This window comes from Monodon monoceros, unplaced genomic scaffold (assembly GCF_005190385.1).
Source record: "Monodon monoceros isolate NGI ecotype Baffin Bay Population unplaced genomic scaffold, NGI_Narwhal_1 Super_Scaffold_8, whole genome shotgun sequence".
NCBI classification, from domain to species: Eukaryota; Metazoa; Chordata; class Mammalia; order Artiodactyla; family Monodontidae; genus Monodon; species Monodon monoceros.
The window spans coordinates 55002543-55015666 of record NW_021703785.1 but is presented as its reverse complement, the minus strand read 5'-3'; the positions used below and the strand labels follow the sequence as shown (position 1 = coordinate 55015666).

Below are 13124 nucleotides of genomic sequence, written 5' to 3'. Positions count from 1 at the left end.
CTCCCCATTCTCCACTGGGGAGCACTCTTCTCTACCAGCCTGTCCCCTCAGGATTTCTTTGTCTTGATGAAATCAAATCAAACCGACAAAGGCTATTATATTGAGGAATGAATGGAAATCACATAAAAACTCAGAAGATACAGTCCTGGCTCAAACACTTACTAGTAACATAACCCAAGGAAAATGATTTCACCATCTAGTCTGGGTTTCCTTACATGTAAGCCCTGAATGTTCAGAGCTGGAAGAATAAATAGCACCTACTCCATCACCTTCCAAAGACAGTCAAAAGAATATAATGCTTACACATACTTAAAGCATGTATACTGAAGCTTTCTGGATATCAAGATTATTTTATTAATGTCACAATATTTCTAGGAATTTAGTCTTTTTGTGCCTTAGAAGATTGACTCTCTTTTCTAAAGATAATGGACTATGGTATTAATAATGGCGGGGCTTCCCTGGCGGTCCAGTGGTTAGGGCTCCAAGCTTCCACTGCAGGGGGCGCAGGTTCAATCCGTGGTTGGGGAAGTAAGATCCCGCACACAGCTCGGCCACAATAATAATAATAATGGGGGCTTCCCTGGTGGCGCAGTGGTTGAGAGTCCGCCTGCCGATGCAGGGGACACGGGTTCGTGCCCCAGTCCGGGAGGATCCCACATGCCGCGGAGCGGCTGGGCCCGTGAGCCATGGCTGCTGAGCCTGCTCGTCCGGAGCCTGTGCTCCGCAACGGGAGAGGCCACAGCAGTGAGAGGCCCGCGTACCGCAAAAAAATGATAATAATAATAATAACAGCAAACGTCAACACCAGGCATTGACCTGAGCACTTTACACCTATACTCATTCATTTCCTCCTCACAATAACCCTATGATCATTATCCCTGATTGTATGACCAGGCTCAGGGAGCTTAAGTACTGGCCATATCCTGGTAGAACCAGGACTGAGACCCAACCACGTGTGCTCTTAGCCACTACGCTAATGACAGGCTAACAATGGGCAGTATTCTATTTTACTGAAGTTATATTATTTTACTGTGACACATAACCCCATGGGAATCTAGGAAGGCCAGCGACATCTGCGGGCCACTCACTCTGAGCCAGACCCGAACTCCGCGTACCTCCTTTTACAACAGCCCTGAGTGAGGAAGAGTATTTTCACTATGAACAAATTACAAACTGGAAGTTCAGGGAGACTCCATCATTTGCTTCAAAGTCTAAAATAAATAAGTTGGGGAGATAATATGCAAAAAAAAATACAACCATTAGGCAGAGAGGTTTAAATCCCTGCCCGTCTCCCTCAGGGGGCATCTCCTGGGCCAGCTCCTCTTAGGCCTGAGGCCTCACGGAGTCCCAGAGCTGACCCCCAACTTACGCCGACCCTTGCTCCCCACACCGAGGGGAAGGGACACCCAGTCTGCTGGGCCCACTGACCAAGGGGCCTAGAAGGGAGGGGAACTTTCTGACATCGGGTAGGAACGGCCGCAGGGGAGAGAGTTATCCCCAAGAGGCAGGAAGTTCACATCCTGATGCCACGATCTCCAGGTTCAGAATTCCTTGTCAGGACGGAGCTTACATTTTTCCAAAGAAACATCATCGACACAAAGGCCCACCTCTGCTACGGTTAAATAGAGGGCTGGCGGGGGAACCAAACCACCACTTACTACTGTATTTCCACAGGAAAATGTATTCCAAGGTCCAAGAAAACCCTTGCTATGATAGGCAGCTGTGGACCTCCAGGTTGTGAGTCTGGGTGGGACTTCCCAACATGCCTTTTAGTACTTGGGAGCCAATTTACACGGAGCCCATGCATGTCCTCCAAACCACATGCAGTAAAATCCTGAACTAACACATTTAATCTGTAACCACTCTTAGTTTTCTATCTTGTTCTCCCCAGCTTTGGACCACATGTTATTAAAGGTTTCACAGTATTTTTTCTTTTAGGGACCTTCCTCGTGGCTGGTCTGGGTGGGGCTGACCTGAGAAGTCTATGGAGGGAGGGAGGTCTTCCGTCCATCCAATGTAGCCTCCTGGCTCCACAGATACGGCCCTCTGCTGGGAGTTGCTCACTGCCCTGCTGTGTGACCTTGTGCAAGGGGCTTAAGCTCTCTGAACCTCAGTGTTCTCAGCTATTAAATGAGGGAGAGATGTGAATGGGTGGTTTCTAGATATCTAAACTCCCTCTTCAGGCTACAAAGGTCAAGAAAGGGATTTCAGAGGCAGATGAATTTCAACCAGATACAGGTGGCTGAGTGGAACCTAGCTAACAGCTGGAAGAGTCAGGAATTACTGAGCTCCTACTACAGTTAAAACAGAACACTCAGCAAGAATTAAACGAGGTAATGTATATATTACATATATTTAATATATATATTAACATATAAAGCACTTGGAGGAATGCCTGGCACAGAGAGAGCCCTTGACAATGTTATCTATTGTTGTTATAATCATTGTTCTTACAACTCAGCTAAGTACCTATTGTTCCCATTTTATAGCTGACATCAGTTTATAGAAAACTGATACTCGGGGTTTAAGTTATCTGGTCAGAGTAACACAGTTTATAATCGACAAAGCCAAGATTTGGACCCAGGTCTTTGAGGCTCAAGAAAGCTGACGTTTAACCTCTAATCTACACAAGATGGAAGACAGACTGAAAGGCTTTATCTGGAAAAGACACTTGTTAATGAGAATACTATACACGTATAGTACTTTCAAAGATGTTATTTCTTTAATCCTTATGCAATTCTGCAATGTACTGTAGAACTATGTCTCTGATTTTTTTAATCATCCACAGCTCCTATACATGATAGGTACTCAAAAACTGTTGACTTTCACTTTACTTGTTAATTTCAAGCACTATTTGATACAATAAAACTGCACCCATGCCCTTCAGATGTCAGGATAACTCTACCTCCGATGTAACCTGGCTTATCAAACACCTGCAAATGTTGAAGAAAGCAACCTTATCTTCCCTTTTTACTCCTGTTGAGAAAGCATAACTCTGGGGACCCACCAACCACCAAAAAGAAGATTCTAAATTTGTGAGAGATGGTGGGGAGAAGGGGGGCCCAGACTGGCCAGAGTCACCCATTTTTAAGTATGAATGTGGCCCCTTCCCCTTTTACAGCACATCATGTGCTCAATAACATTTATTGAGGGTCCACCTCGCACCCAGGTGGGATCAGCATGGTGTTGTGCTGGGTCCTGGGGCTGGAGTGGTGAATGAGACGGGCCTGGCTTGGGCCTCGTGGGAGGGCAGACTTGCACAGCACAAAGTCACTGTATCCAGGCTGGGGGAGGAACAGTAGCTAGCTACCAGCAACACCAGAGGGAGTGCGTGCTGGGCTGAATCGTGTCCCCCTAAATTCATGCCTAGAAGCCCTATCCCTCAGTCCCTCAGAATGTGATTTATTTGGAGATTAGGCCTTTCAAGTGGTACTTAAGGTTAAATGAGTAGGTTACGGGTGGGCCCTAATTCAGTGTGACTGGTGTCTGTATAAGAAGAGGAAATCTGGACTCGCAAAGAGACGCCAGGGACTCTCAGGCACAGAGGAAGGGTCATGGGAACACACAGGGAGGCTGGCCGATGACAAGCGAAGGAAGAGACGCCTCGGAAGAAACCAGCCCTGCTGACACCCTGACTTTGGACTCAGCCTCCAGAACTGGGAGGAAATAAATGTCTGGTGTTTAAGCCCCCCAGTCTGTGGTATTTTGTTATGCGGCCCGAGCCAACTAATACAGTGGGTGACGCTGAGAAGCAAAAAGATGCCATGTGAAAAAAAATAAGGTCAGCGCTGAAAAAAAAGGCAGATCAGCAAACTGTGCATAGTGGCAGATCCAAGATGATGGATTGAGAGTGTGGGGACTAAGAGAGGGCTGTGAGTAGGAAAGAGGAGAAAGAACGGTGCACTGATGTTAATCTAGCATTTTCTGTGACAGGCATGAAGGGCACATACGAAAATAAGGAAAAACCCCTGCCTAGCCAGACCTCACAGGCCAGCGAAGGAGGAAAAAGCTGAAACCTGGGGAAAGCACCAAAGAGGAAGGCAATAACTAACAAAAATGCCATAAGGGAATAATGCAAAAGTGCCTTAAAGCTATGCCTGATTCAGTACTCAGATCTGCAAGGAAGGGATGGCAGGGAGGCCCGTGTCTCGAGTAGGCTGGGGACTGGATAAAGTAGGAGCGTGGTTAAGGAGACTCTTCCAGGGCAGAGAGGAGGGCGAAGGGAGGGAAATGACCTGGAAAAGCAAAACAGAGGCAATCTAAAGGAAGGCCAAGTCAGGCAGTCTGCGAGTGATGCTATCTTTGAAACTGTCACTGTTGCAGAGCTAAAGTGCGTCAAATCAGAGCCAAGCTGACGGAACCAGGTCAGATGCATTGATGCTACTCGTAGCACTGTACAGCATCAACATCAAAAAATAGGAAAGAACGTTAGGGAAATACACTGAGTAGCAAAACTCCACAGCCTGCGCTGCAGGAGTCAGCTGTCAAAAGCAAGGCCACGGGAGAAGCCAGAAGATTAAGGAAACTAAAATGGGGCCTCTCTCTGCCCATCTGGGGAGAACAGTGAAGGGGAAATTCAAGGCCCACTGAGCCAGAGGGATCCCGGCTCTGCTTGAAGTCGCACGGTCTTAGGGCCTCTCCAGCAAAGAGACTGAGGAAACACAGCAAAAGGAAGAAAGTGAGTATCACGGCAGATTCCAAAATTATAAAGCCTGACCTTGGTGACTTAAAATATCCTGGAGGGACTTCCCTGGTGGCGCAGTGGTTAAGAATCACCTGCCAATGCAGGGGACACGGGCTCGAGCCCTGGTCCGGGAAGATCCCACATGCCACGGAGCAACTAAGCCCGTGCGCCACAACTACTGAGCCTGCACTCTAGAGCCCGCGAGCCACAACTACTGAGCCCGCGTACCATAACTACTGAAGCCCGCACGCCTAGAGACTGTGCTCCACAATAAGAGAAGCCACTGCAAGAGAAGCCCACACACCGCAACGAAGAGTAGCCCCCGCTCGCTGCAACTAGAGAAAGCCCGAACGCAGCAACGAAGACCCAGTGCAACCAAAAATAAATAAATAAATTTATATAAAATAATCATTTCTATATACTAGCAACAAAAAATGAAGATGAGTGCAAAAAATTTTTTAAAATCCTGGAAAAGTTCCAGGTACCATAAGTTAAGCTGGCTCAGTATCAACATCATATTAACACAGGAGCAATAATGTCTCATCAAGCAAAAAAAATGTTTCTGTGATGCAAATCAAACACTGTTGTTCTCTGATTTTTTTTGTCCCCCCTATACTCCTCCTCTATGGCCAGTGAAGGAGGACAGGGGTGGGAAAAAGTACGAGCGCACAGAAATCCAACTATAAAGGCATTTCCCTCCTACTGCCTTGATGGAGTAAAAGCAAGAGAAGCCACGTTCTCACAGTTCCTCAACTTTCTGTTCATGTAAACAGTCTCACTCGATTTTTGAATTACTCTGTGGGAACAGATGGCTTCCAAATGTATGACTTCTTACTACAGTTTATGGAAGCAATACTACTGAACTCTGAAATTAAGATGAAGAAAACACAGACATGCTTCAAGCTTGCATCTTTATTGGCAGGCCTAGTTTTCCTGAACTAAGGCTTACATGGAATCCTGACTTCCCGTATTTTTTCTTTTCTTTCTCCCTTTTTTTTCTTTTTTCATTAAACAATTCACACGACACACACAAAAACTTGTCTGAAATATAACAGCAGCTGAAAATTCTGCGGCAAAAAGAATTCCATGCCACAAAAAAAAGCAGCGGTAACAGAGGCCTCTAGACTTCCTATAAATTATACATAAACAAAGGCATCAGATATGTAAATATAGCTGGGTTTTGGGTCTTACATCCTTAAGCCTTTCATGATAGATTGTAATTTTATATTTGAAATAAACACTGCAATTAACACCAAATTACCTTAATTCCAACAAGTGACACAGTCACTGAAACAGTTCACAAATGGTGATCTTGGTGGCAGTACCAGGTCAAAGCCCAGGCCAGTTTTCCCGGATGTCTTTCTAAGGCAGAAGTCTAATTTTCCAAAATGCTAAACCAAATCTGGAAAGTAGCATCACAGACAGGTTTTTGTGAGGCACAGACAAAATTTCAAGTCAGGTGGTCTGACTGATGAACCCATAAATACCTTAAATAGAGTTCATAGCAGTTCTGCCATTTCAATTGCCAAGTCTCTGAAAAAGCATACTCAATACGGCACCTGGGGGAGATGACTCTGGGAAGAGATGAAGAGAAAGTAAATGCTGCCCAGCCTAAAGATAAAACATCTTTATACCTATATCTCTATAGAAATTTATAGAGCAAATGAAAATTTTGGTGCAAAAAAAATACTTTCATGCAACAAAAGAACTGTAGCAATGAGAGATGCCTCTAGACTTCCTATAAATTATACATAAATAAAGGCATCAGATATGCAAATATAATTGGGCTTTCTTTTTTGGTTAAGCAAGTCACACACCTACATAAATTTATATAGATATAGATATATACCTATAAATACAAGTATATAAGTATACCTATAAACATAGGTAAATAGATATACCTATAGATATAGGTAGACAGATATAGGTAGGTAGGTAGACAAACAGATATGAAAAAGGGGAAAAATAGAAAAGTACACACAAAAGAAGGAAACAATTTATGCTTAAATAAGTAATGATGAAGCTGAGTAACAGGACAGAAAAAGCCTTTGTTCACACCAGTAGGACAGCAAGAGCAAAAGGAAATTAACCTCTGCACTGATCAACACCAACATGGATTTCAAAAGGTATCTACCCTTTAAATGCTTACACCAAAGAACTGCTAAACCACAGCATGAAAAATTTAAGTTTGCAACAAAACTCAAAAAAAAAAAACTTAGTCAACAATCGAAGTTAAAAATTTTAAATAGTGGGGTGTGCCGAATTTTTGCCTAATAACATACGCTCACCAAAAATCAAATAAGATGTCGCAGTGGCTGACAAACAATCCGGTAGAATCCTTTCAATGATGAAGGTCAAACCTTAGGCTGACCTTATAAACTGGCACAGATCAAAAATGACCAGAGGTTTTGCTGCCTATGGTTGTACGCTGTTATTCTAGAAAGATGGTAAGTGTGCTTCTGCCTTCTCAATAAAGAGCAGCCCATAATGCAAGCAATGAGAATAGAGGTATGTTTGTGGAGATTGCTTCCGCCACCAACAGAAACGTGGAAGAGCACATCTGGATATGGTTCAGAGACACCATATATATGGAGTCTTAGTAGTTCTAACAGCTTTTACTATTAGAAGTCCTCTGCATTGAAACTGATCAACAAGCAAAAAATAATAATAGGAAGGAAAAGGATATGACTCATTGTTTATGAATGAAGTATTCAGAATATATGTCATTAATATAGTCCTTTAAATAATGACTACCACAATAAACAATCATTACAGCAATGACTAATAAATTTAGTTCAATAGCAGAAGCATAATTTGAAACAAGATATAACTATAAAAGAACACACGTTCTACGAAAACACATGTGATTTCAAGTTTCATTACATTTGTAATGAAAAATCTTTATGACCGAAATGGAATGGTTTTTGAGACCAAATAGATATCACCAAGTCCTGGGTGCATCCCAATGACTAAAGGATGCTAATATCCCAAGGATTCGGTTGCTACAGGATGGGAGTGGGGCGGGGGAAAGTCAGGCTTCAGCAGATAAGCCTGCCCACAAATCTCAGAGAAGATTCTTTGCCTCTGTAGACACTGGAGAGAGGTATCTCAGACAGACTAGGGCATCAGTCCCACAGGCTGACATATCCCAGGCCTCAGCCATCCCCAGCATCCTCAAGAGCCCTGTGCTCTGTTACCTCATTACATGGTGACAGTGGGGTGGGAGAATATGACCAGAAGCACAGGCCTGAATGCCCTCTCTTACTGTTTTATTCTCAGCAAGTCTCAGGCTGTCAGGTTCTCACTCCACACGTTCAAACCATCTTTCCCACCACAGAATGTGCCATCCTACAAAACCTGACCCAAATCCCACCTCTGCTATGAGTCTTTCCTAACTCATTTAACTGAAATGGCCTTTTAGTTCCTGAATTTTGCAATGTCTATCTACGCTATTGGCATCTCACCTTGACCTGCCTTGAGAGTCCCGTGGCCTCCTGGACCTGTCGTGGCGCTCCTGTCGTGTCTTACACTTTGCACCTCCTCCAGCACCTGCACTGGCACATACAGGACCTCGATGAGTATTTGTCCCCCACGCTGGGGGAGCCCTTCATTTCCCATATAGACTTTTCTGCTTCAAGCCACCCCAAAAAGATACTGGCAATGACACAGCCCTCCCTCTCCTTAATGAGAGCAACTTTCAACAACTGTTCTGCATATCAAATCCAAGAGCTTCCTTTTTATTTTCCAGGACCTCCTGCAATCAGCCTGAGACAGACACTTTCTTTTCTTACTCCTCTTTTCAATCTGCTTTATAGTTCCTCTGGAACTTCCTTAACCCAAAATGACACTACTTAAAATATTAGCACTAGGGACTTCCCTGGTGGCTCAGTGGTTAAGAATCCGCCTGCCAATGCAGGGGACACAGGTTCGAGCCCTGGTCCTGGAAGATCCCACATGCCGCGGAGCAACTAAGCCCGTGCGCCACAACTACTGAGCCTGCGCTCTAGAGCCCGAGAGCCACAACTACTGAGCCCACGTGCTGCAACTACTGAAGCCCGCGCACCTAGAGCCCATGCTCCGCAATAAGAGAAGCCACCACAGTGAGAAGCCCGCTCCCCACAGCGAGGAGTAGCCCCCGCTCGCCGCAACTAGAGAAAGCCCGTGTGCAGCAACGAAGACCCAATGCAGAAAAAGAAAAGAACACATACACTAGAGTGAAACCATCAGAGTTCAATCCCTGATTCACCATTTAAGTAGGGCTATGATCTTCAGCAACTATTACTCAACTCTCCCCAGCTGTACATGATGATCTGAATAGCTTCTACCAAGGACCGGGCAGGATAGTGCCGGGCAGGATAGTGCAGACACACACCCGGTGCTCATTGTGGCTCTTTTGTTCAGGTTTCTCCCATTCAGCCAGTGTCACCTGTTCCACCACACCCACGTGGATCAGCCTTTCTTTCCCCTTCTCACCTGCAAAAAGACTAGACCCTGTTACAACCAAACTATTTTCACTCAAATATGAGTAAATCGATATGCTCAAAGTGAGGGGGAGAGCCTGAGAGCTTTTTTCCTCTGAAAAATATGTATGCACTTGATTGACAGAGCTTAAACGTCTACTGAGCAGCCCAGGGCCTCTATGTTTCTGTGATTGCATCTGGGGTTTCACAACTCCTGTCCAGATAAGCTACATTGCCCAAGAGTGCAGTTCTGCTTAGGTGGGCTGCCAGAAGAGTTACTTTTACAAGGCATAAACCAAATGGTCTGTATTATACAACTGAACAGTGAGAAAAAGCTTTCCATGTCACTCGCTGTCTTCCAAAATTTATGAAAAAGTCCACTTTACATCTTAGGTCTTTAAGGATCTTCATATGTCCTTCTGATCTTAAGAGATATTCTGTAAACTAAATTTTAACCCCAGAGAAACCACTGTCTTTATTGTATATGTTACTGTTCATACACTCCACTCTACTAAAACTCTTTATATGCAGGAAATGTCAACACTGTGCAAACGGAGGTAATTTTAACTCTTGCTTTATTTTGAGTTTTGCTCTTCCAAATAAGGAACAGTGCTCGGTAAATAGAACAAAGGGCAGAATACATTTGGTTTACACCCAGCTTTGACCTGAGGCAAAGATGTTTTTGCAAAAGTAACTCTTTAACACATTCAGGTACTGAAATTTCATGTAAAATAGCTGTCTACATTGAATTCTCTTTATCTTTATAAGGTTTTCCTAACTTTTCTACAAACTTCAGTGACACTCCGCCTCCCGTAATTAACACTGCCTTTTTTGACAGCAAGTTAAGCCTCCAAGTTTTAACTAGTTAGAATTTTCTGAGCATCAAACACGCGCAAGTGGGGTTCATAATTTTAAAACCTGCGGAACTCACAACCACAGCTCGCCACAAGCAAGCAAGAGAGAACAAAATATTTTTAAGCACTGCCGTGCCTCACATGGTAAGGCCTTCACTGAAAGAGGTGGTCCCTGCTTTTAAAAGCATGGGTCTTGGGCTTCTCTGGTGGCGCAGTGGTTGTGAATCTGCCTGCCAATGCAAGGGACACTGGTTCGAGCCCTGGTCAGGGAAGATCCCACACACCCTGGAGCAACTAAGTCCCTGAGCCACAACTACTGAAGCCCGCAGGCCCTAGAGCCAGTGCTCTGCAACAAAAGAAAAGCCCGCGCACTGCAATGATACTCACCCCAACTAGAGAAAGCCCAGACAGCAACGAAGACCCAAGGAAGCCAAAAAAATTAATTTCTTTAAAAAAGCGCGGGTCTTCTCCAAGAAATGCCAACGGAGCAGTTCACCCATCTTGAAATAAACGTCAGCATAACTGAATTAGAGGAACAACTTTCAATGCCCCCATCCTGAACGACAAACACATATTATTATTGGTCATGCCAGCTCCATTTTCTGCAGTCATATCCAATCCTTCCACAGCTCACTGTACACTCTACAGCAAAAGGGAAGTCGAACTTAACAACGGACTTTTTTTTTTAAGTTAATGATTCAGGCAATTCTTGGAATAACTTCCACTTGAGAAAATGCAACTAAGAAGTCCTATCAAGAGACTCCCCAGCTGTTGACAGCTCGACTCTGGAAATTCCCTCCTTTATGCCCATTTCTGACTATCCCTGAATCCAAATTACAAAGTTTAATGACCCTTAAGAGCCCTTTTTGCCTCCAGTGAACTCAGAACTCTGTCTAAATATTCGTTAGGACTCAATAAAAGTTTATTGAATCAAAGGAGGGGAGCATTAGAAACCTAGCTCCAAAAGGCAACTGTCTGCCCCCTCCCCCGAACCCCTCTTCCCGCAGGAGAGGAAACTGGGAGATCTGGAGCTGACAGTCATGCCGTCCAGGATCCTAGGGGTCTGACACTCGGCCCTTGATGTGATGACAGCCACGAGGTCTGGGCGGTGGTTCCAAAACGGGGCACCCACTGCTCTGGGAAATGCTGGGCGCTTGCCAAGATACAAACCCTCCCCCAAGGAGCTGAAACCGGACGGTCGGGAACCGAGTCAGTTCTGTAGGGATCCCAAGGCCTGAATCGCATTCCAGCAGCCTCCTTCCTGTTTATAGATCCCACTCCAGTAACTCCAACTACCAAAGAGAAAGCAGACCTCTCAGAAATATGTCAACACATGACATAACTTGAAAAGGCTGTATGCTCACTGACGCGAGTTGCAACTTGTCGGGCTCACGAAGGAAAACCGGCTCACTTTAATTATTCTTTTTTTTTTTTTAATATGCCATGCCGTCTCTTTCCAGGGCCCCCGCAAATTTCGGGTTACTGAGAGCTAGGTAGCCTCGGTGGCAGGAACCAAACCGCGTGGGCGGTTAGCTAGAGGCAAAGAACCGGGGAGCCGACCGCCCCCCCCCCCCCAGCAAAGAGGCGGCGATTCGGTTTCGCTGCGATTTGGCGGCCGCTCCTTCCTCGCACAGGCGCAGGAAGGAGAAGCCTCGGCACCTCCTCGCAGTCGGCACCAAGTCGCTGGAGCGCTCAGTGATGTCGCGGCGGGGGCCTCGCGGCACCGCGCCGATGCCCTCGGGTCGGCGGAGGGCGCGCCACCTTTGTCTGGGTTTCCTCACCAGGACGGGCGACGCCTCGACGCAAAGCGGAGGCGCAGACACCGCGGCCGGGTTCCCAGCCTCTACGCGGGGCCCAGAAAACGGCCGCGGCCGCCTGAAACCTCCCACTTTCACTGCGCGCACCGGGCGCGCCCGCAAGTCCCAGCCCGGCGGCCACTTCCCCCACACGGCCGCCGCGGGTGGGGAGCCGGAGACCCACGCGCTCCCACACGCTAGCGGGCCGAGCGTCCCGGAGCAGCCCGGCTCTCCCGGCGCCGCAGCGCCCACGCGGGTCCCTTCCTCGGGAGAGCACGGGCCGCTGGTCCCTCAGCAAGGCCAGATCTCAGACTGGCTACCGCGTCGGGGAAGGGACGACAGCCAGCCAGAGAGCCACCCACGCCCACTTCCCGCCCTCGGCCTTCTCTCACCTGCCTGCACCGTGTCCGAGAGGTCGTGCGCGGGGGCCGCCGTCCTGGGAAATTCCTTCAGTTTCCTAGCACTGAGGTTCAACCCCCCGGAGTTGGCCGCTTCCTCCAACGCGCGCTCCAGCCCCCGGTTCAAGGGCAGGTTGAAGCCCCCGCCGCCGCCGCCGCCGCCTCCGGCCCCGCCGCTGCCTCCGGCTCCTCCGTGGTGCTGATGGTGGTGGTGGGGGGGATGATGATGGGGGTGCAGAGTAGCCACTGACAGGGCGGGGACGAAAGGTTGGGGTTCACTTCCCGGCGTCGCCATCTTCTCCCGGGCCCCCCACCCCGCCCTGCCGCTCCTGCGGGGGGGGGTCACAGCTTTCCCCCGGGTCGGGGAGACGGCAGCCCGGGCCGAGTCCCTGCAGTGCTCCACCGAGAGATGCTGGAAGAAGGGGAGGAGGGTGTGGGAGGCACGCGGAATGGGGGGGGGGTGAGAAGGGGAGGCGGCAGCGGCAGCTCGGTCTCGAAGCTTTCCTGTCCCTGGCAAGCTGAGGACTGCGGCGGCGGCGGCAGCGGCGGCAGGCAGCGCGCATGTGTCTCCTCCCGCCTCTGCTCCCTCCTCTAGGCGGCTCTCCCCTCCTCCGCCGCCTGCTCTCTCCTCCTCCTACCCGAGAGCCGTCAGTCTAGCCCCGCGCCTTCCTCCGCCGCCCGCTGCGGTGGCCCTGCTGCTCGGCCCAGCTATCCGGGGACGTGGGGGGCTGGATGCCGTGAGGTCACGGGGAGGTGAGAGGTTATCTCAATTTTGCAAATTATTCTGGTTATTTGACCCAGAGTTCCCCGAGAGGCAGTTTTTCACTGTGGGGTCAGGCCAACAGACGACCCCTGGCATTTGGGCACCTACGATGAGCCATTCGCTGGTCCAGGTGGTCTGCATTCGTGACCTCATTAATCCAGGGACCCCG

At 47.8% G+C, this 13124-nt stretch overlaps 1 protein-coding gene across 7 annotated transcripts in view; it reads right to left on the bottom strand.

Moving 5' to 3' along the window:
- LRCH1 (leucine rich repeats and calponin homology domain containing 1) overlaps positions 1 to 12763 on the bottom strand; it is a 205901-nt gene extending 193138 nt beyond the window's left edge. For 3 of the 7 annotated variants that reach the window (XR_003791704.1, XR_003791705.1, XR_003791706.1), the window contains exon 1: positions 12187 to 12487. Coding sequence is in view for 2 of the 7 variants with exons in the window: in XM_029210024.1 (XP_029065857.1) it covers positions 12187 to 12487 (301 nt within the window). In the remaining 5 variants the exon portion in view is untranslated. Of the gene's footprint in view, positions 1 to 10385 lie in introns of all 7 variants that reach the window. The other 4 variants (XR_003791707.1, XR_003791708.1, XM_029210024.1 and 1 more) reach the window with 4 other exon arrangements.
- Positions 12764 to 13124: the final 361 nt, after the last annotated feature.